General features: G+C 40.5%; 1 protein-coding gene across 4 annotated transcripts in view; it reads left to right on the top strand.

The window, feature by feature from the left end:
- The window catches only part of ptprub (protein tyrosine phosphatase receptor type Ub), a 188094-nt gene that overhangs the window by 90898 nt on the left and 74278 nt on the right, over positions 1 to 22918 (top strand). For all 4 annotated transcript variants that reach the window (XM_005744492.2, XM_005744491.2, XM_005744490.2 and 1 more), the window contains exons 3-5: positions 7457 to 7728; positions 15232 to 15313; positions 20013 to 20128. In XM_005744492.2, the coding sequence (XP_005744549.1) occupies positions 7457 to 7728; positions 15232 to 15313; positions 20013 to 20128 (470 nt within the window). The remainder of the gene's footprint in view (positions 1 to 7456; positions 7729 to 15231; positions 15314 to 20012; positions 20129 to 22918) is intronic.

Below are 22918 nucleotides of genomic sequence, written 5' to 3'. Positions count from 1 at the left end.
GTAGCTTAACTTTTAGCTCTGGAGGTTGCCCCTTGATCACAAAACTAGTTGTTTTGATATATTCAGCACATACTTTTTCAAATTATTTAAAGTATTTTAGAGCCACATAATTATCTGGAAGCTTTTAATTCTGTTGTTTTCAAATTAAGATTGTGTGGATCATTAAAACTTCTTTATTTATCAACAAATTGTTTCAGATTATTCTCTCAAAATAATTTATCAGACGTACAAAAGAACACTCTAAGTTTGCATTAGCATCATTATTAGCTGTAATTACTAAACATTTCTTTACCAGTTACTCCATGTGGGAGTATGAGTGTAGGAGGATGTAATTAAATTCTAAAGAAAATCATTTTGTGTTACATTTAAATGTCTGCTTCAATTCTCTCAATAAAATATTGCATGCATAACCCAGGTATAATACTATAGTGTGAGATGCAAAACCTGTTTGAGTGGGCCCCACAGTGGGGATGTACTCTGTGTCCCACCAGGGAGTGAGCCGATCACAAACCGTCACCTCTTTGTGTCTGCCGACTGCACGTCACTTGTGTTGTAGCATTTGGAAGGGCTGCGTTGGCGTGCGTCAGTCTGTCATACCGAGGTGTAGTTCGTCTTTTTCTTTATATTTGCAGTTGAGTTGCTCATGCTGTGTTTTTGGTGCTGGTGACGTGCGATGATTGGTACTGCACGTTTAAGGTGATGATCTGCTGGCTGCTGAAAGAAAGAGCAGCGTGGGATATTTCATGCTGAATTCTGTCAAGAGTGACTTCCAGATTTAAATGCAAGGAAAATATGATGAGTAACTTTATTGTACTTTCAGTTTTCATTAATGGCAAAAGTACGGTAGCTTGCATTGTTCTCAGCACTGCATGCACTTCATCTGACACCAAAGTCAGACAATGCCAAGATCTGAATCCTACAAGCTTTTTCCTTTTTTTGTTTATTGATTGCTCCATGAGGCTGTTGAACTCAAAATTAAAGACAATCTAAGAGAACTGGGTTTCTCTAGTTATTTTCAACCTACGCAGGATAATTAGTCAGTAATTGATTTGTTGTTTCGCTCCTTAATTCTCCCAAAGGGCAGTTCACCAGAAACAGGTCAGAATTCATCAGGCTCCTTAAATGAAGTTGATTATTTTCTCCTGAGACGGAAAAGATACTGTGAGCAGCAACATTTGCCTCTGGGAAGATTTGTTAAAGTTACTTAGCAACAGTGTTGGTGTATTTACTCAGAAAAGTGTATTACACAATACTCGTTACTTTTCTTAAATGTAAGTAGTAACTACTCAATACATTATTTTCATGTTACTTCTTACATGATGTGTAAGAAGCACTGTCACATAACTATTGGTTAACTATATAAACCTGAACCTACATTCTCATACACGGACACAAACTCCCATGAGGACAAAAATACAATCTTTCTTTTAGTGTTTACAAAATCTACAAGAAAAAAGTAAAGTTGAAAAGCACCCAAAGAGTCTTCAAAGCAAACGCCACAGTGATTCTACCTTGAAACGGAGGCTACCATGACTTTGTTACCTGTTGAAGCTCACTCGGGGTTCTGGGTTTTCTGTCTCAGTGTTAGCATGCTGCAGATGCTTGAACTAATGTTGTGCTAGCGGTGCAATGCAATAATTATGTGTCCTGATATAGTCTGCACTTTATCATCATGCTCTTGTTCTTTCGTGCAATAAAAATAAACCTAATGTTCATATCTCCTCTCCTCAAGAGTTGTAGAGCGGACCGCTGTTTTCCTCCTCGATGCATTTGAACCCATTTCAGCTCATTTTAGCGGTGATTGTGTTCAGGAAGGATCAAATATGTTTGATGTTTTTTCTTTCTGTCCAGCCATCGTTCAGATAACTGAAAAACCTTTGTAATGCAAGTAACAACATAATTGTAACTGCAATGTAATTACTGAATTTAGTGTTGAATTTATGAGATTACAGTGATGCATTGCTTTGGAAAGCGTTACCCACAACATTGCTCAGCAGCAGGGTAGAGTCAGAGGACATGGGCAGTTCCATATAGTTCTCAGCAAGAAGCATGGTAAAATGAAGAAAGAGAAACTGTTTTGCACTTAGTTTGTCTTCAATTAAGATGCTTTTTAGCTGTGTCCACACTGGAGGTGATTTGCAGCAATGGAGTAACCATAGAAAGCCAGTGATATTTGACAACTCTAAGCAGCTATGGTCAAAATAACCCTGGAGACACAAAGCGGATGGGACCCAAGAGAAACTCGTCTCAACCGCCAACAACAACTCACTTCAGTGATTAAAGCGACGACCAATAAGAGTGCAGGATACTGTTGTTTGATGCATGACCTAAATACTTTAGAGGGTTTCCAAGGTTACCTGCAATGCCCACAAGTGATCAACTGTCAGCTTGAAAGCAATGCACGATGAACAAATGGCTTCCTGTGTGGGCAGCTTGACAAACATATTTGTTTTAAATTTTGTGTTGAACGACTTCATAAAATGCTAAAAAACTGAATGTAAACATGAAAATTGACCAATACACCTCAGTATTCAACATTAGTGGCGATACAGCAACATGAACAGTTTGCCATCATAGCTGTAGACTTTTCAGATGTTGCCTTATAGACCTGAAATACATTTGGTTGTTTGAATGGATTACAGCGGCAGGTGTCACTGAAGCAAAAATGACTTTACGCCACAGTTTAGGTGGGTTCTAATGACACATTGACACTCCAGGTGTTCAATCAATGAGCTGATGACTATAATAAAAGCAGACAAACTCTGGTTGAGGAGCGCTTTTCAGATAAATCCAAGGGTTTTTTCGAGTGACTGAACGGTGTCATTACTTTGCGTGTGCAAGACAGTAACAATTCAGTCTGACCTCTTCTTTACTTCCCGAAGATGACTCGCTAGGACATAACAATTTCTTCGTCTTCGCGGTTTCTTCTAAAGATGTTGTTCAGTGTCCCTATGTCAAGGTAAACCTGAATTGACTGGCCTTAACGGTTAATATTAACAATCCCATCACTGCAATGCACTCTGAAGTTGGACCACTTCGCAGGCAGCCCTTTGACCCCGATGAGGTCTTCTTTCTTTCGCTTGTTTTTTTTTTTTTTTTAATCAAAAATCGACGCCTTCTCCAAAGTGTCAGTTATTGAGAGGAAATTGAATAGGTGTTGCCCTTCCTTTTCTCGTCTCCGTCCTTGCACAGGGCCCTGCAGAGATGTTCTGTCTCCATAATATAGACTTGGCAAACAAGGTCAGATGGAGTGTGCAGAGAGGGCTGCTGCAAAAAGACATTTTGTCACACCGTCACCCACTTCAGTTTATGCCTGAAAACATTTCATTTTCTTCATGTTCCGTTCACGCTGTTCAACATTGGTTCTGAAGTACACGGAGGTCTCCCAGTCTCCCGCCTTATGTGTGCTCGAATTAAATTATATCTTTGTATCTTATTTAAAGTGTTAATTCCCTTTAAAAGAAAGGAGATATATTTGTTGTCTGTGTATGAGAAAAGGCACAAAAAAATCAATGTCTATTTACTTTTTTACTAAACGGATTACGTAACAGAAAAAAGAAACACATTGTGTAGAAATAGATTTGATTAATTTCCCATTATGTTTCCTTTTGTTAAATGCTTTTGCTTAGCCTTTTCAGCCCTCAGACACAACCATTTAATTAGGAGCAGAAATTCCTGCTTACACAGAGGCAGGGCTTCGAAAACTTGCCAAATCAAATCAAGTAATATACATAATGCCCATACTGAGCGAGCTAATGTGGATTATCTCCCAGTATATCAGGATTACTGCACCGACTGTGTCCAGGACCTCCATTTAATTTGTCACAGTGTTTCAGTTTTTTGCCATCATTTGCTTTCACCCACACGTGCTAACCCTTATTAAATTTATGACTTCACTCCGTCTTCGGTTTGAGTCTTCAAGCAGGTTAAAGGGCAGCAGGGCGGCTGCTCTGTCCGTTCTCACGTGACATTATTGCAGAGTCAACAGAAATGTGTTAATAATGCCTATATATAAAACAGGAGGCACAGTGAGGACAGTATGGCCTCAGCACCTCAGCCCTTTTCTGGTATTTTATGAGTCCCTCGTGGGCCTGGAGGGTGCGAGAGAGGAGACGGACTCTGAAAGATCTAATTAAGCAAAGCGAAATGAGAGTGCCGAGATGCCAAGCGCAGGACAGGACACAAATCAGGAGGTGTTGACAGTGCGCTGCAGTGCAATGCGGTTTTATAGCAAAGGCCACGTATAGCTTTCACGTAATGAGTGGCCATACAGCTCCTTGATTTAATGTTTTTTATGGCTCCGGGGTTAAGGGTTGTGAATCTCAATCTCATTATGTAGAACATCAGCTTGTAAATTTAGGCATTTTGTCTTATTTGCGCTCAAAGAGGTAATTAGTGTGTTCTCAGTGGCTGGTTGTGCTTGTGAAGAAGCGGATGACTCCATCAGGTGCTTGTTTGGCGTTTAATAGAGATGAGGATAAAAAAGCTAAAGACTTCTATATTCATAACTCAGAGTACTTCTGTAGGTATGGTGTGTTGCCCCAGATGCTTATTGTCAGAGAGACTCCTATTTCAGAGGTGCAAACTCGGTGGGATGTTAAGATTTTTTTCCTCTGTCTGGCTTCTGCACCATTCACATGCTATTACATCTGAGAGGAGAATAAGTGTCTTCTGGACACCTGGCGCCAAGGCTGTGACTGTCTGGTCTCTCGGGCTTGTTTCTGACTGAGAACAGAAAGACCTTGGAGTACAAAGACAACAGGCTTGATTATTTGAGTACACAGGAAGGTCTCCAAACATTGTTGTGCTAATCACGTTAGTGGGCACAGACTCAAGGCAGGACAGATGCGAGGCAAAGGGCAATGGGGTTATGTTATCCTGATTAGAGGAGGCTTTGGGGCGGTCGGGGGGTTTGTGAATCTCGTTTTTACCTCGGCGTCACCTTGGTGAAGAGGGAAACTGGCCATGAGCTCATTTTTCTCACTCAGTTTCTTTTCTCACTCGGTCCCCTCATTTGTCTCCGGTATTCACTGCTGCCATCGCCAGAATTGAATGTGTCTGTACATTCAAAAGCCCACATTTAATTTTTTCCCCCCTTTTGTTAACCACCTACACACATAGCAGTGACTTGGTGGATAATACTTTCATTTTTCTTCTTTCTGATTCACACGGCGAAAAGTGGTTAAAAAAAGATTTGTTCCTTGTCTGATATGTTTGCCTTGGTTCATGGGAGTCTGTTTCCCAAAAATGCCTCAGTGATTCATTTGCAAAGCTCAACCACTTAAATTAGATGAACAAGTCTTTGCTATGGACATGTTCGCGGTATGAGCACTAATGTAACTAATTTACTCTCTTTTTCATATACGCTTGTACGGTACTGTGCGAGTCATGAGCCAGCCCTCGTTTCGTTATATTTTACTTCCAGGGAGCCAGACTTTCTTGTCATTTTGTTATAGCGGTCTTGAGCAGTAGTTCTCCAGGCTTTCTAAAGATGTTTCAAAGTTTTTCTTTGGACATTAGCTGCATTTTCACTCATCCTCAGTCCAGTCCTTGTACCATTTCCAAAGGAACATTTTGTTTTTTTGTTAAGCCGACGGGCAACTTAGCAAAGAGGGCACATTTGCACATCCTCTACAGAGAAAAGAAGAAAGATAAGAGGGGCAACTTGATGTCAAAGTATATTAATTTTGTGTAGCACACAGATATAATAACAATAATAATTAGAGCTATTATGTTATGTGTTGCAACCTGTATTTAGTTTCTGTTCTTACTGTCTTCGAGCATGTGTGTCTACACAGTTTCCTTAGGGATTAATAAAGTATTCTGTTTCTGATTCACTTTAAAGTTGCTAGTAGGACCCTGTCACAAAAACATAATTTGTTCCCATTTCGTTAGCTGAATCTGAGAAATGCCAAATATAACACAGTTCAAAAGGCATAAAATAACATTCTTGCATCAACAAAGTACGGAGCCCCGCAGGGGACATGGGAGAAAAAAAAATTAAGACGGGCTTTTGCGAGATCTCGCAAAAGTCCGTCTTAATCTTTTCTTTCTGCCATGTCCCCTGCGGGGCTCCGTAACAAAGTGATTCCCAAGCAGCCAGTAGCTGAAAGGTTGATACATTTCTGCATGGTGTGCAGTGTGTCCTTAAAAAATTTGAGGAAACTCAAATTGTCCTTAACAAACAGGACAAATCTAGTAGAAACCTGACACAGGACCTGACAGATGGATATGGTTGTTCAGTCCACTACTAACTACTGTCAAGAAGCCATTCTTAAGGAAGGCAAATAGGAAGAAAAGGTTGATGTGTGCCAAATTCCACAAGAACTGAACTGAAAATCATTGGCAAGAGGTCTGACAAAGTAAAGCATCCAAAATCCAGAATTTTTGGTTCAAATCATCACCAATATGTATGGAGGAGGTCAGGAGATGGGTACAACCATGAGCGTCTATAACATCTATAAAATACGGTGTCTGGATTTCAGCCTCTGGTGTTGGCGATCTTTTCAGATCAGAATTAATGGAATTACGAAGCAAAATTTTGATCTTCCATGCAGTACCTGTATCTGGAAAGCATCTGATTTACAACAGCCTAATTTCTCAGCATGACAGTGACTCCAAAAAAACACTGCCAATACTTCAAAATCATACCTGGATAGAAAAACACAGTAACACTATTAGTCATGGATTGACCTCACTACTGCCTGAACCTGAACGTTATTGCAAAACGAAAGGAGCCAAAATCCAAAGAAGTATTTTCAACTTTCCTTCAAGAAGCCTGGAGTACTATTCCTGAAAGCTACGTAAAGCAATAACAGTTCAAGCTGTGTTGAAGCTCATTAGAGTCGCCTTACATGCTGCGTTTAAATGTATGTTTCAATAAATTGCTGCACCTAATTCCCATTTTCGAAGCACAATAAAAAAGTGATGGGTTTCTCAAGAGTTTTGTGCAGTACTGTAGATTGTTTATTTTCCCATCATGCATTATTACATATATAAATAAACTCAAACTATGATTTTCAATATTGCCCCTTGTGTCTAAAGAAAACAACACAGTCAAATTGTAAAATACATGAATGAAAAATACATGAATGTCCAAAAAGCTATTACTGCCTCAGGAAAACACGGGTGTAGAAGATAGTGCAAGTGTCTGTGTGGTTGACTTCATTTTCCAATTTAAAATGAATAAACACCTCAGGCATTCGAGAGACTAGTTAACTTTTTTAAAATGCACGCTTCACTTCCGCAACTTGTAAATGATGTCTGTTTTTGACGCATGTAAGACATCTGGTGAACGCAATGATTTAAAATACTTTTACATTGTTTTCAGGCTTAAACCGGCCAAATACAGAGCAGCAGAAAAATTGGCTTCACAGTTAATGACCCCGACTTTTAATAACACATAAATGTTGAATAGAGCGATTAATTGTTGGATTCTGTCCTGCTTTTTTTCCAGGGTCCTATATGCTGGTGAACTCCTCCCAGCATGCCGTGGGTCATCGTGCTCAGCTGCTGCTGCAGACACTGAGTGAAAACGACACGCACTGCGTCCAGTTCAGCTACTTCCTGTATAGCCGTGATGGCCACAGTCCCGGGGCTCTACGGGCATATGTGCGGGTCAACGGCGGCCCGCTCGGCAGTCCAGTGTGGAACACGTCGGGGCCTCATGGCAAACAGTGGCATCAGGTTGAGCTGGCTGTCAGCACCTTCTGGCCGAACGAATACCAGGTACAAACATTCATATTTAAATATGTTGATGAAACTGATTTAAAACTGACTTAAAGTCTCCGTCATCCTCGCTTTTAATATGTCGGACGTGTTGTTCAAAGCAGCTGCTTGATGCTCCTCTAAGAACTTAACATTTTATTTTTTTTGTTGGAGATATACAGACTCATTGACCGCGATCATGTAGAGCTTAAAAATGGTACACAGTGAGGCTCTGTTGATCACTACTCATTTTAGCCTCGAGGTACAGTTAATTACTTACATTTGCAACTTAATTAGCACTGATTCCCTTGTGGATGTAGCCAATGCTGGTGCTTAAAGCACCTAAGTAGATCTCACAAGGGAATGCCTGGTGGAGATTTCACCCTGCGAGGTTTGTTTTTCTGCACTTTCACTTCACTCTAACAATTCGCGTGATACGCCATTGTGTGCATGCAGCACGCAGACAGTGACTGGCATGCACTGTGAGGGTCTGATATGCTGTGGTCTGCACATGGCACAGTCAGGTGAGCGTGAGTGTTATCCGTCTATTAATCCAATTTCTTCTTTCTGCAAACTCTGCGGAGCTGTCAAAAAGCAATTAAGTTGAGTAGTGTGCATTTTATCAAGAACTGTCAATCCTGCTGACTTAATTAAATTCTATTCAGTCCTGCAAGATGTGACCTTCACTATGTAAATAATAGTCCTTAGCGTTGTGCAGGCCTGGGGTGTAGATGCAGGGTGATGCCTTTCTCCCGACATCATGCGATCTGAAAATAAGGTAAACAATGTTAGGTTAACAGGATCAAACACATGTATATATTGTACAGAACAGTATTACAGTCAGGGGCACTTGACTGATAGCAGAAAATAATATTTCAGGCATACTTTATGTATCTACTTCTTTTCCAGGTTATAATTAAACACCAACGTTTGTTGACCTAAGTTAACAAGGGACATTATTTTTCTTTGATTCAAAGAGAAACAAACCATTATAGTGAAACCCACTGAGTTTGTGGCGCTGCCATCTGTAGCTATATTTCTGGATATCAAGTCAGTAGCTACAAATCACTAACTATACAAGAAGACAGCGAGCTGCACTAATCAGTGCCAAATCCAGTTGCAGTGTCTCTTGAGCTTTGGCCCCATAAACAGAGTAGCAAAGGACGCCTGCCAGTGAAACTGCTCATCAGTGGCAAATAATGAGGTCCACACTGTCTGATTCTTTTCTTTTCATGGCATTTTCATCGCAAATCGCTACTTTCACTGTACCCTTATTAAATACATTAAGTGGAGGTTTGCTCTCATTCTGCATGTTTAACAGTGAGCGAGCTGGAAGTGGAAGAGAGCTGCCATCTCCGTGTTATAAAACAGACTCACTAACCACAGTTTCACCCTATCATAACATCAGCGCAGATAAGTCCTGAATAAAATAATAAAACCTATCCTGCGTTTTCTTCGCCAGTCAAGTGCTATTGAATTTGCTTTTTGAACATCGCCGGTTTATTCCTTTCCCTTTCTCCGGGGAGCTGTGTACTTTCTCGTCTCTCGGTCTCGTTAGCATCCCAGTAAACACTGATGGCTCATAGGTGAGTCAGAATTATGCTGCAGCTGCCAATGAGAGGCTCCAGATAGGAGAAGGAGCTTTATAATGGGCTTATGAGGAGGAGTGGATGGCTCTGAAGACAGGACAAGGGAAGAAGAAGAAGATGGGCCTTACACTTGAATTAGAATTGACAGTAGTGGCTTTTAATAGAACAGCTTAAACTGCTAATGGCTTTTATGTCATGTTGGGGGGGAACACGGTGTTCAGATTGGATTAAATTGCTAATATTTGGGATTTGATCAGCAGATATTGGCACCGTTAGAAAAACTGTATCCAATTTTAGCTTGTGAGGAATTAAAGCAATGTAGTTTTCCTTCTTTCTTTCTTCTACTTTCATCTCACATTTCACTTTAACTCAGCTGACCTCATACTGCTTCTGAGTACAAAGGAAACAAAACAAACTGCCTCCACAAAGTCACATATGCCACGGCTTACATTGCTAATCCCTCGGCAGTCAAAAACCTCATCACTGTGGAATGACAGTGGGCCTTGTCTTGCAACACGTCATTGCTCTCTGTTGCACAGACAGAACGGAGAGAAGGGCAAGTGGGGAGGTGTAAAAGCTCAATGTTTTCTTTAATGGTATCTAATAGTGCTGGCCATCCTCTATTGTGAAGCAGCAACGAAAAGGGGGAAGAGAAGTTTGCAGTGGCACTGCGTTCAACTTTCATTTTTACATGTTTTCTTTTTTTTTAGCTGTATAGCAGCAGCTTTGTGTGACTTTAAATGGTGAAAGTCTTTGTTTATATTAGCTCCATGGCAGGTGTAATACTTCCACTTTGGGTTTCAAATGATAGGCAGGCTGATTTACACTGTCATTAAAGTAGAAAAGCACTCTTTTGAAGCAGCGGTGGATAATGGGTCCTTCTTATCATTGTCTGTGACTAAAATAAATCCCACGGGAACACACAAGCTTTTGGAGACAGTTTTTAAATCCTCAAGTTCTTCTGCCTTATTAGGTTTCAGGACATATTGGAGGAGCCAGTTTCTTGCCTACAGCACAGGGATACAAAATGTCAGGCTTTTACACTGCAGAGATACAGACGTGAGATTACACTCGAGCTTTCACCGTTTTGGGGTGTAATGAAATACTTTGTGTGGGGCACGCACTCAGTCTGTGTTTATTTCTTGAAAATGTCATTGTGGAATGTAATTAAGTGGAGTCTGACAAATTCTCTGATAATCACCAAAACTAAGGGGATTAATATGCTGAAAAACCACAATCACTCCAATCTCCTTTGTTCGCTTTCCTGGTGATTTAAAAAATTATTTTCTTGATTATATCCAACTTGAGTGTTTGAGGATTTTATCGAAAATGAATGATGATGTTTTTCTTTTTCTTTTTTTCTTTAACATGTCTATGTTTGCACTTTATGTGCAGTTTATTGTAAATTTTCTGATCAGGTTGCCGTGTATATTAATGCGAAGGCTGACAGGAGTCTCTTCCTCCTATCACAGGTGTTAAATTGGGATTTGGAGTGCAATGGGTTTCAGGAATGGAAAATAGAAGGCAGTAAGATCACCTTGAGATGTCTCGATTGAAAATGTCGTGCGAGTGCGATCTGCTGTGCATTGCCATATTTCTCTCTGCCTCATATTGGTTTAGAGTGTTTGCAATACCTGGAGAATCTTGTTATCAAATATTAAAGATGTTATCGAGCCCCCAAAACTGCTAACTAGAGCCGGAGACATGCACCTCTGCGCTGAACCCACCCGGTCCCAGCCGACCCCTCCTGTCTTCTTATTTCCTTTTCTTACTTTTCCCCATGTGTTTATATGGTATGATGCAAACATAATATTTTTCTTTTTCTTTTCTTTTACCTGGTGATTTCTATGAAATTTTAATTTCACACTGCATGGCTGACACGATGTCAAACGTTTGCCACATGATTATCGTGCACAAAGGCATTTATGATAGTTTTATGTTGACTCCCTACATATTTGTGTCATCTATAAAAAAACTGCACAAGAAATGTTTTGTTCAATGTGTGTTTCACCTCTTTTTTTAGCAAATGATTGAGAAAATGTGAATATACAATCGTGTGAAAGCGTTTTGAAAGTAAACAAGAACAGGATTGAGTATTTGTAGAACCACCTTTAGCAGTGATAAACTGAAGTAATCATTTTCTGTGTGACTTTATCAGTCTCTCACATCATCGTCACTCTTGCCACAGCATTTTAATCCGACTGAGGTCTGGACGTTGGGTCATTATGTTATAGATTTGCTGCTGTGTTTGGGATCGTTGTCCTATTGCATGACCCCGATTTCAGTCAGACAGACGGCCTCATATTTGACTCTAGAATACTTTGGTGTGCAGAGGAGTTCGTGGTCTGATCGACTGGATGACTGCGGCGACTGTGGCTGCAAAAAAAAGCCCCGGTCATTAGCCCTGCACCACGGTGCCTGACTGTTGAAATGTGGTGTTTGCACTAATTTGCACTAACACGGTACTGAGCATTACAGCTAATTCTCACCACCACCTGTCTTGTGGTTTGTTCAAATGCAACTGTGCAAACGTAAACCGTGCTGCTGATGTTCTTTTTAGAGTGAAGAAACTCCTGCCAACCCTTCTAAAAAACCTCTACCTGTTCAAGCTTTTTCTAATTATAGTATGTTGAACTTTTGAACATGAAGCATGCTAGCTGAGGCCTGTGGAGTCTGACATGTAGCTCTTTTGATCATTGCACAGTCTGACCTTGGGGGGTGAATTTGCTGCCATGTCCACTCCTGGAAAGATTGACTAGTGTTTGAATGTTTCCCACATGGGAATAAACTTGTGAATGATGGACTTTAAATTGTTTGGAAATGCCCTTATAACCCTTCCAAGGCTAATGGGCAGCAACAGCTGCTCCTCTAAGATCAGTTCTGACATCTTTTCTCCTTGGCATTGTGTTAAGACACACCTGAATGCTCCAGAATAACAAAGTGACAGAGCGTCTGCTTTCATAGACACACTCAGACATTTTTTCACATTGTTATTATTAAGTCTCGATATGTAAAACCATTTCCCATGATGTTATCTTGTTTACTTATAAAACCAATTTCAGTTAAAAAGGAAAAAGATAACATGCATTAAACACATCAAAGGCTTGTAAATGAGAATCTGTGCGTCTCCTCTTTGTCTGATAATTTCTGCTATTTTCCTCGCTGTAGCCTGCTGAGAGTCCTCAAGCTGAGCCCATGGCTACGTTAAAGGTTTTCGTTTTTTTTAACGCTGTACAGAGCGAATTGGGATTCTTGACATTGAAATTATATCTTCAGACACTGGCTGCTATTCTTTGGTATTCCTACCCCATCAGATTTACTTCAGCACGCACTCCTTTATCATCTATCTAATGCATGACTGCGTCTCATGGTGAGTGAAAGCCTGGTGTGCCTAATTGTGTCTCGTGACTGGAGAAAAGGTAGCAGGTCGTTTATAGGGCCAAATAAATTGTCTCCAGATTTGTATACATTATAACCGTTTCTAAAAGCCAGTATTACAGGATAATGTAATATGTTCTCATAATGTGCATCTTATATCAGCTGTAAATCACTGTGGTGTCACTCTTTTATTTATTTATTTCCTTATTTTTTTATCTCCAAAAGATGATGCCTGCGTTTTTATCCCGAGAAAGAAAAGTAGCAGCTCATTAGAGTAAAGAATAGGCACATGGAAAGTTTCATTGGGAAAGTGGCTTTCAATAAAAATCCACAGAGGTTGTTTATTAAAACAAATGCTCTGAATGTCTCCCTCGTAAAAAGCTGCTCTTCTAATGGCTAAGAAGTTCAAGGATTAACCAGCAATCAATCTCCTCAGTGCTTTAGCTCAGTGGAGAGTAATAACACCTTAATTAGACTTCCGAGACATTTTTTTCCCTCTGTCTTGTATGCCATTAAGCCCAATCAGTGTTTCTGGCTAATTTTGATGTTAGTCTAATGGCATGGCCGCATGTGTTTACACAGCTAATTCAGGTCAACATACGGAAGTATATTATGCTTTCATTATAGCAATGATTTGTTTGTTTATTTTCTGGTTAAGCAGGGGCTTGTAAGGAGTTAAGTAAAGAAGACGTGAGAGGAAGATGAAAGAAATAAAGGCAGACAGCGAAAAATGGAAAAGCAGAGAAAATCAAATCAGAGGTGAGGACTCTGCTTTTAAGCGAATTGACAACCTGAAGAAGGGGGAAAACGATGAAAACAGTAAAACGTTAATATTGCTTTTGAAAAGCGGTGCCATCTTCCAGCTCAGGTTCCAACAAAGTCTGGGAACAAACAGGAAAAATTGACTCTGACAGAAGGAGATTAGCCTCAGTGCTCCTCTGTGAGTAGAGCAGCCAGCTGTGGACAGAGCGGGGTCAGCCTCCAACTCCAGGAGACCCAGCAGCCAGGACCCTTCCTCCTGCTTTTCCTTTCACCTCTCCTCTCCTCTCCTCTCCACTTCTCCTTCTGCAAGCTTCAAGCCTCCCCTCTGTGCATGCCTGGCTTCCTGCATAGCATCCTGTCTGGACTTTTTTTCTTTTTTCAGCTGACCCCAATCTCCTCACATCCCATCACCATCTCTCTGGGAAGGTGCCTTTAGGGGTCACGCATGGCTGAGTTTGTTGTCACACCGGTTGGCGTCTTTCTTTCAAAGCCCAAAGAAGGTGGACCGTCTCCGTCCTGCTGACTGTGGAAGGCTGCGGTTTGGGCCAGAGGTCCTGAAGATGCAGTTGTGACTCTTAAATTAGGTGTTCAAACATAAGAGGATTGCGGTAGCAGAGATGATGTGGGTGTCAAAGTTCCTTGAGTGTATATCAAAAAGTAAAAAAAAACAAAAACAACCCTAACCAGCTCTCAAACAGAGGTTTTGCAAAGTATAATTTTGGTATTGGCAGAGAAGTATTCAGCTACAGTGATATTTTTCCCTGAGTTTGTTTTTATTTTGCAGGTTTTTCAACGGTGCAGTATAATATGTATCTACACCAGCACCACAGTTTCTTCTGACAGCATTCAGAGCTTCTTCCCAATTTGCATTCTGTGAATTTTCATAGTGATAGTAACTTTCCTCCTGTCAGACTGATGTAACTGTTTGGATTTTAAGGCCAGGGGACAATTAAAAGATGAATTAAAAGTGTTAAAAGATGTTGCCTGCTTAGTGTTTCAACATTAAACAATAAGAATGGAACATTTTGAACCTGGTAACAGATGATCCAGTACTTCCAGGAGGCTGAGGGGGAGCTCTGGTGGCCGCCAGTGTATTTGACCTTGTAAAGATTAAGCTAACATGATTTAGAATATCATGTGAGACACATTTAAAGCAGCTTTGAGGATGTGATTTCATTTTAATTTGGGGTGGAGCCTCAGTAAAAATCCAAACCCAGCGACAGGAAACATGCTGTAATCACTTTGTCAGAGGATTATGAGAAACAATAACTCAAAGCTGGCCTTTGATCAAACTTGTGGATGGGAGACTGTCCTTGGTGGTGCAAAAACAAACATCACCCCCGTGTCCCATAACTCTCTCAGTGTTACTGAGGTTGGTGATTTGATATTGATTAGGTTTCATGAGAGCCCACAGCTCATCCAGCTTATTGTTCCATAGGAGGGTGTGGAGGTTTGTCCTCCCCTTGAGTCTCGTGGCAAGTTGCATTATCAGCTGCTGTGGCTGTCCTGCGTTTAGAATGCGACACAACAAAAACAACTCTGTGTACCTCCTGATAAATCAATTATTTCCCTTGGCCCCGTGGACTGAGGTAAAACATGCGGTGATGGGTGTGTTTGTAATTAATCCGCCTGTCGCAGTAGAAGTAACAAGAGCAGAGTGGAGTAGAATTCACACAGCCCTCAAATGCGCTGACACTTCAGCTTCGAGAGCATCAGGCTAATGAAAAGTATATGTTTTAGCTGCTTTGCTAACGAATAAAATCTGCTCATCATTTATTAATGTTCACTTTTGCAGGTGCTGATTGAGGCAACGGTTTCGAAGGAGCGGCGAGGCTACATTGCCATAGATGACATCATGGTGCTCAACTATCCTTGCTGTAAGTGGATTGCAGTCACAGAAGATGCTGCAGGAAAGAAATATTTAGCTTTTTTTCTTGGGGTGGGAGTAAAACAGATTTTAAAGCAGCATGAAATATAAATGTGATGAGGAGAAGAGTAATGGCTGATTGACCTTTTATATTAGTACGACAAGCTCTCCCGGGGCACGCTGTGACAACAGCGGCACTATTAAGACACTGTGACACCCAAATGCCAACACTCCCTTCCACCTGAGAACACACCTGTCGTTTTGCCTCCAGCACGCTTTGACAGGCAGATTTATTTGTTAATCAGTGTAATCTCAAATTCAGTCTCTGTGAAGGCTTTCGCATTTTCTTGCACTTAACTCATAAAGAGGTTTTCTACATTTAGCTGCATTTTAAAGCTTAATGAAAACGCCTCCTGTTCAGGGTTGTTTTTTTGTTGTTGTTATAATAAACAGCTCCCAGCAGCACAGGGCTTTTTGTGTCACTGGTGAAAAAGTGAAAGGAGCATTTCAGTTTTCTTCCTAAACTTGACAACTTTGTGTGAAACAAGAGTATATAAATAGTATATAAAAGATGGACATTATTGCTTTTTTTAAAAACCTGCTAGGACTGTCATATTGTCAGGTTTTTCCGCTACAGTTATGTTGACCAAACAAACTCTTGGTGATATCTCAGCAATTTTCTCCAAACTCCAGCAACAACAAGGTAGGTTTGTCAGGTGCTGGTAGTGTGTTATCTGTCTTCTAGTTCAGCTTGATTTTATGGATCAGCTGCAGCCGCACACTTTGCTGGGAACTGGAGTTCTTCTTTCCTATTATGGTAAGTGGCAATCGGTGTTGAGCTGCGGCACTGCCACCTTCTACGTTGGTGTGTACACCAAATTACAGTCACTGCTGCTGGATTATTTCTAGTATTATCAAATGTGTATCACTTACTAGGTCCCTGAAACGACTGTGACGAGTGAATCACATCAAGGTTTGTTTAGGTTTAAGGCACCGATGACATTGGCACTAGCTTTAGTTTTCAGGCTTGGATACATCTTTTATATGCACTACTGTGTGAGTGATTAGCAGTTCTCCAGGCTTTATGAGGGTCTCAGTTTTTCTTTGAACATTTTGTACCTGACTGTTTTCTGAGTTTTTGTTTGTAAGCCACTTAACCCTGACCTATGACTCATTTAAGCACAAAAAAGGCAACAACACACAAGATGAATCTGTTACACATAACAAACAACATCTCAAAAGAACCCGTTTTAAATTGCATCTTTAGGCACTTTGTTACTAGAAGCCTGTTGCAAAAACAACATTTTTTTCCCCATCTTTTTGAATCTCTGAAAGTTGAATCTCTGAAAAGTGACAAAGAGAACAGTTTGACAGATATAATATAGCATTTTTGTACCAACAAAGTGATTTCTAAAGAGCTATTAGCTGAAAAAGTAGCAGGCCAAAAAAACCCCAAAACTATCTACAGCAGATAAATGTTATCTGAAATTCACATCATCATAAAAAAAAATCTAACAGAGGACCTGAGAGATGCATCTGGCCCTTGAGTTGATCCATCTACTGCTCACTGAAGTCTCACCAGAAATGGTGTCAGTGGAAGGCGGGCAGTCGAGAAGTCGTTTTTAAGGAAAAGGAAAAATCTGAGGTATGGTAAAATAAAACAGTGGCAACAGGTCTGATAGATGATAAATCCAGTTTGGAAATTTTTGGTTCAAGTCATCATTGTGCATGGAGGAGCTCAGGAGTGAGCTGCAACAGTAAGTGTCTACAGTCACATGTAAAACACAGTGGAGGCTCATCATGATTTGGAGCTGTGGTGTTGGGGATGTTGCCAAAACTGACAGAAATATGAACATAGAAAAGTACAGTCAGATTTTGATCCACCATGTAAATACCATCTGGAAAGTGTGTGATGAGCAATGACTTCATATTTAAACACGAAAGTGATCCCAAACACACTGGCAATGCAGTAAAAGAACACCTGGATAGAAAAACACCCAATCAGTCATGGATTGGCCCCTCAGAGCTTAGACCTCACGGATGTTGAAGCAGTGTGGGATCATTGGACAAAACAAAATGCAGCCAACATCCAAACAGCATCCATTTTTGTCCTTAGAGAAGCCGGGAGAGCTATTCCTGAAAACTAGATCATGAAATGACATGAAAGCTGCCTGAGAGAGTTCAGGCTGTGCTGAAGAATAAAGGTGGTCACATCAAATATTGACTTTCAAGCTTATTAAAAAGTACTGGCTCTGTTTTTGCCTTATATACTGTATTAACATGTATGGTTTCACGTTTAAATCAATTACAGCACCTATTTCCCATTTCCAAGCAAAATATAAAGAAATGAGTGGTGGCTCAAGACTTTTACACAGTGATGTACAGTCTGTGTATAAAATGTATTCGCTAAAGCTCCCGAGCTTAATACTCGGACAAAGTCTCTCCCTGTCACTTACACACTCCCTGTACAGTCCCACTGCTGAACACAAGGGCTCTTGTCAGCTCATAGCACATTTAACACCTGAGCCACGCTGCTTTCATGTGACTTATATACCTGACACAAGCTTGAAGGATATTTTACTCTCAGGGGGATCTCTGTTATATCCCTGTTTTTTATTTCTTTTTTTTTTATTCTTGCTGAGTTGGACACCTCGGGGATTTCACGTTACAGAGGATACCACCAGGAGCTCTATTACGTGAACATTGGCTGTAAGATTGCTTTGTACCCATACTGTATGCATATCACCCAGTCAGACACCCTTTTACTTCCAGACATAGCAGATGGCAACTTCTGAATGCTCCCACTGTGGTCATTAAATAATTAAGACTCTCATCAAGACCTGAACATGCCTTATGATGTGGCACATAGCCAGCCTGCCTTACTTGGCAGCAAAGAGTGTGGAGGAAGAAAAGGAGTGAAAAGACATTAAGTGTTGCATACAAAAAAAACAAAAACAAAACTAAGAGGAACTCTCGACAAAAAGTTCCTTTCTGGGAATACTGGATAAAGCATGGTTGACATTTTTGTTGTATTCTCCTGAGTCTTAATCCTTGACTCTGAAACCAGTGTTGCAGCCCAATGAAATATTTATCGCGCTAAAGAGTCCCGAGGATAGGATCTGACACATTTAGCTGTATAACACTGCAGTCGGTTCCAAATGCAGAGCTTGTTCTCTTCTATTCACACTCATTTCAGTGTTTGTTTACTGTATATTTGGCTCGCATGAATTATGAATAAACCTTAGGAGGGAAAGTCACTCAAAGGAAACATGGCCACATGTGGGGTACAAATGCAAGCACTCTCCTTTACTTACTGTATACAAACAAGATGAAGAAATTGTCATCTTCCTCGCAGCTAGATGGGAACAGAGTCTTGTGCAAAACCAGGCAGAAGATGAGTGAGACGCAAACATTTGCTTCTCCCCGATGCTTCGGCTTCACAGCAGCCCTGCATTCTCCTCCTGTCAGTCATCTGGAGTGACATGTCAACTTTTGCTACCCCATCTCTCAGAGTTGGCAGGCAGTGCTGCCAGCATTTACCCAGTGATTTGGCTCTGCAGGGGTTTGGTACTCATTGCTCTATTGTTAATCATGGAGTTGGGTGAGAGGGCTACTCCCACACACTGACTCATTGGCGGCTCCCGCGCAGGTTGCTGGGACATTATTAGTCGAAATGCAGCGAGCCAATGCTCACTCGCTGGCTTTTCTTCCACAGATTCACTCCCACATTGTGCTTATCTATAGATCCTCTCTAATCTGATGTTGTTTGTAAGTTATTTTAGTGGTGGGCTCTGAGCGAGCCACTGCCCACATTTGCATTTACAGAATTTCCATCGCGATAAAAATATATACGCAGCGCTGAACACATTTATTACACAACCTGCCATAAAAACAAAGAAACGGGAGCATTTTGGAAACTGGTCAAAATTCACTGGAGAATTCACCTGTTTATACCCAAATTTGAGCCGACGCACTCGACTTCTCTGTGAAGTCACAGATTAATTGAGCATAACGTTGAGCAAAACTATCTGCGTGTTCAGGAACACAAGTAAATAACTGTAATTTGGCATCTTAGATAATAATATTTTTGTGCTTTACTATTTTTTCAGCATTTCTGTAAAAAGCTAAATTTGAAAATTGATGGATAGCAACAATAATTCATGCCAAAACAACAATTTTAGCATTAAAAATATCAGAGCTTTGTACATACTGGTGGATTAAACATTACAGAAAGAAAATGGGCATCAGTGGCTTTAACCTCAACAACACTCAATTTCTATAAATGTTTTTCTTGTATTTTATATCGTAATTACATTTTTTTGAAAATGCAGTGCAAATTTAGACTTAATTTTGACCGTGGAGAAACTGGAAACGAAAATCAATTCTTACCCCTCAGCCTGAAAAGGCTGATGCAAACTGAATGAACCGAATGAAAATATGTGAATAAATTGCTGCCAAACTACTGATAAACTGATTTCTGTTTTTAATGGTTGCCCTTCATAGCCGGTCAGTTTCATACAAAGTCTGCTGTTTCAAAACAGAAAAAGCCTGAAATTTCTGTTCTTGCATTTAAAACAAACAAACAAAAAAAAACCTGGATAAAAACATGTTATGTTAATCTGACTTGCATTGTGAACGGTTGAAAGGTAATGTTTTGTTTTGTTTTTTAATCTCACAGTGGGTCTCTCTCTCTCTGTCTGTCTCTTTAGATAAGGCGCCACACTTCTCCAGGCTAGGAGATGAGGAGGTCAATGCTGGGCAAAATGCCACTTTCCAGTGTGTTGCTGCTGGAAGGGCATCAGAGGCTGAGAAGTTCCTGTTGGAGGTTAGTGCTTCATGATGGTGTTTATTGCCGAAAGTAACCTGTGTTTACAGTGTGTCAGCTTGTTGTATTTTTACCTTCAACATGGCAACAGTACAAAGGGAAGACTTCTTTTAATACTAACTCTAGTACCTAATGTTACAGACGGATTATTAGACAAGGCTCCCTGGGCACGTGGGACACAGTAAAAGTCATCACACACTTTCCTATGAAGAGACAACCATCCTGCACACAGAAAAAGACACATGCGACCACAAACATTGTGTCAATTTTATTCAACTTTGCACCTTTTTCCTTGCTATCTGGTTATTTTGTTTCTCCTTGTTGTTATTTGATTGACTTTTCAAAAAAGAAATTTGAACATTCATTTCAAGTAGAAGCTATAGCCTACAGCCAGGAGTCCTGAGGCCTGTAGTGTGAAGTAAGATTTCATCTTATCAGGGCAACTTCAGGTTGAACCCTGGGTGTTTAGTACGACAAAGGCTGTGTTTTTTCTGTACTTTACCAGGCTATATTATGATGGTAACTTATGCTGTAGATTTCATATGCTCAGGAGCAGGTTATGTTCTAGATTAGAGATCAATTGGTATGAAATCACCGCCGACCCAAAAATAGTGTCACCGATCCTGGAAGCTCTCGGAGTGCGGATAGTAGGAATATCTAAAGTTTTACAGTCGTGTCTTAAGCCTTTCCCTGATGAGCATCAATAATAAATGCAGATTCTTGGACCTTGATGTTTTTTTTTCTCCAGTTGGCTGCAAACAACTTTATGTTATTATTAACATTATTAGTGAGGGTGTGTTTCCTCTCACAAAAAATCACGCCAGTCATTTGTCTGTATTATTTGAGTAATTGGTTCATAATTTTCTAACATTACAGTTTTAGCTTTTAGAATCAGTTACTTTGCACCTTTTAAGTGAATGCACAGTGGAAACCCTGGGTTAGGATAAGTCAATCCACGTAATGGAAATATATCATAGGTGTGTTGATCTTTGTGTTTAGTGATTTGTCCGCAGCTCTGTGACTCATGGTTAAGTTTTCACATGCTGCTACAGTTTACTGCATACATAACTGTCACGTCTGTCTCTGTGTCATCATTATATGTAACCCAGACGTATTTATCCTTAAATAAAGATGGTACACAAAGGCTGAATGCTATAAAGGCTATGAAGGCCTTGAAGTGTCTTCACTCCGCTGCCTCTGAAAAGTCGCCTTGCTGATAGGATCGCTGTGTTCTTGTCCTTTTGCACTGTATCTATTCACATGATGGTCGCCATTTGAATCCATGTGAATGAGTATTTTTTTTAAACTCTTCTCTTCTCGAGGCCCAATTAAAGACCTATTGTAGGGATTCATAATTTGTCCATCTCATGCATACAGTTAGCATGTAGCTACATATTCAGTGCTTTTGAGCATCTTACCACCCACTGCAGCCAGCATTAATCAAAGCTGACCCAGGAAAACCTTCTGCATTGTTTGAAAATGGGAGACGTGTGATTTAGGTAATTGCTGTATCCTCATCCATACCTCTCTGATCAAGCCACCCATTTAGTCAAACACAAAGATGAAGGCAAATGCGTTGGGTAATTAGCTGGCATAACCCTACAGACGCCTACTGTAATGAGATCTTCAGGCCACTGGAATGCTTTTTTTCCCCTCCTACCTCCCTTCTACCTTCAGCTGTCCTCTTCCATTGTCTGCTCCACACATGCACCTCTCAGGCTGTTTTCTGTTGTTGTGCCCTTTCGTGTTGATTGTGTCTGCAGTACCAGCTGTACCGCAGTCTCAACCATACACGCCTGCCAGATTAACAGATCGTTTTTGTCGTTTCCTCGCCAATTAGCTATAGCCAGATTGTTTATGTAACATGAAGTGATCGCATGCTATTTGATTTACTCTGATTTATTCTGATTTCTGCTGTCTCCTTTCTGTAATTCACCGGCCAAGTAACAAAAAAACAGGAATAGAAAAGATGCAGGAAGGATACATTACTGTATTCTTTTTTTCTTTTTCCTGCGGTTACAAGCTTTGTTGACTTTTTAACCCTAATCAGGGGGTGTGTGTTTATGTGTTTGTTTGCAAGACTCGGCCTGAGGTTCCTGTGGTCTGTGGCTTTTTGAAAGCCTCAAATCAGCAGTATGACAGAAGCCCAAATGGCCCAGTGTAACCCAGAGGTCTCGCTGCTAATCACAGTACGCTCACATTCTCATTCTGTGAAAGCTGTCGGATCAAAAGTACTAGAATGATGATTCATGTCCACTATTTCACACGCGGAGAGAATGGCCTGAAAACATGAGGAAAAAAATGCCAGAGCCAATGTGTTATTCTGAAACAGTGAGGATGTGACAGATGCTAGTGGTTTTAATGGTGTGGAACAAGTGAGAAAGGCCTCTCACAGTGCAACAGCTAGGTGCATCATGCAACATTCACTGGAGCCTCTTTTTTCTCTGTCACAGTTTTTTCTCCACTTCCTACTTTCTGCCACAGCTCGCTTTTCTTTCCATTCTTCTTAGACTGAAACAAGCGGACATTTTTTCTTTTTTCTTTTTGCTAAGACTGCTTAGGTGTGAATGCTTTGTTGTGTCAAACACATTAGCTTTACCAAGAGGAGCACTATGGACTCACTGTAGGCTCCTCTCGTAATCTTATTATTTTATTTTATTTTATTATTCATATTATTATCTGTGTGAATATTTTGCTAAAGTGAACAGGGCGTGAAAGACTGGAGAAAAAAGTGGAGGAATAGAGAAAAGAAAAGGGACAGAAAGAAAGAGAGAAAAGAAAGGGGGGGGG

Source organism: Pundamilia nyererei, unplaced genomic scaffold (genome assembly GCF_000239375.1).
Source record: "Pundamilia nyererei isolate P.nyererei 1_Seehausen unplaced genomic scaffold, PunNye1.0 scaffold00144, whole genome shotgun sequence".
Lineage (NCBI taxonomy): Eukaryota > Metazoa > Chordata > Actinopteri > Cichliformes > Cichlidae > Pundamilia > Pundamilia nyererei.
The sequence above is the reverse complement of the archived record's forward strand: the minus strand, read 5'-3'. Positions and strand labels throughout refer to the sequence as shown.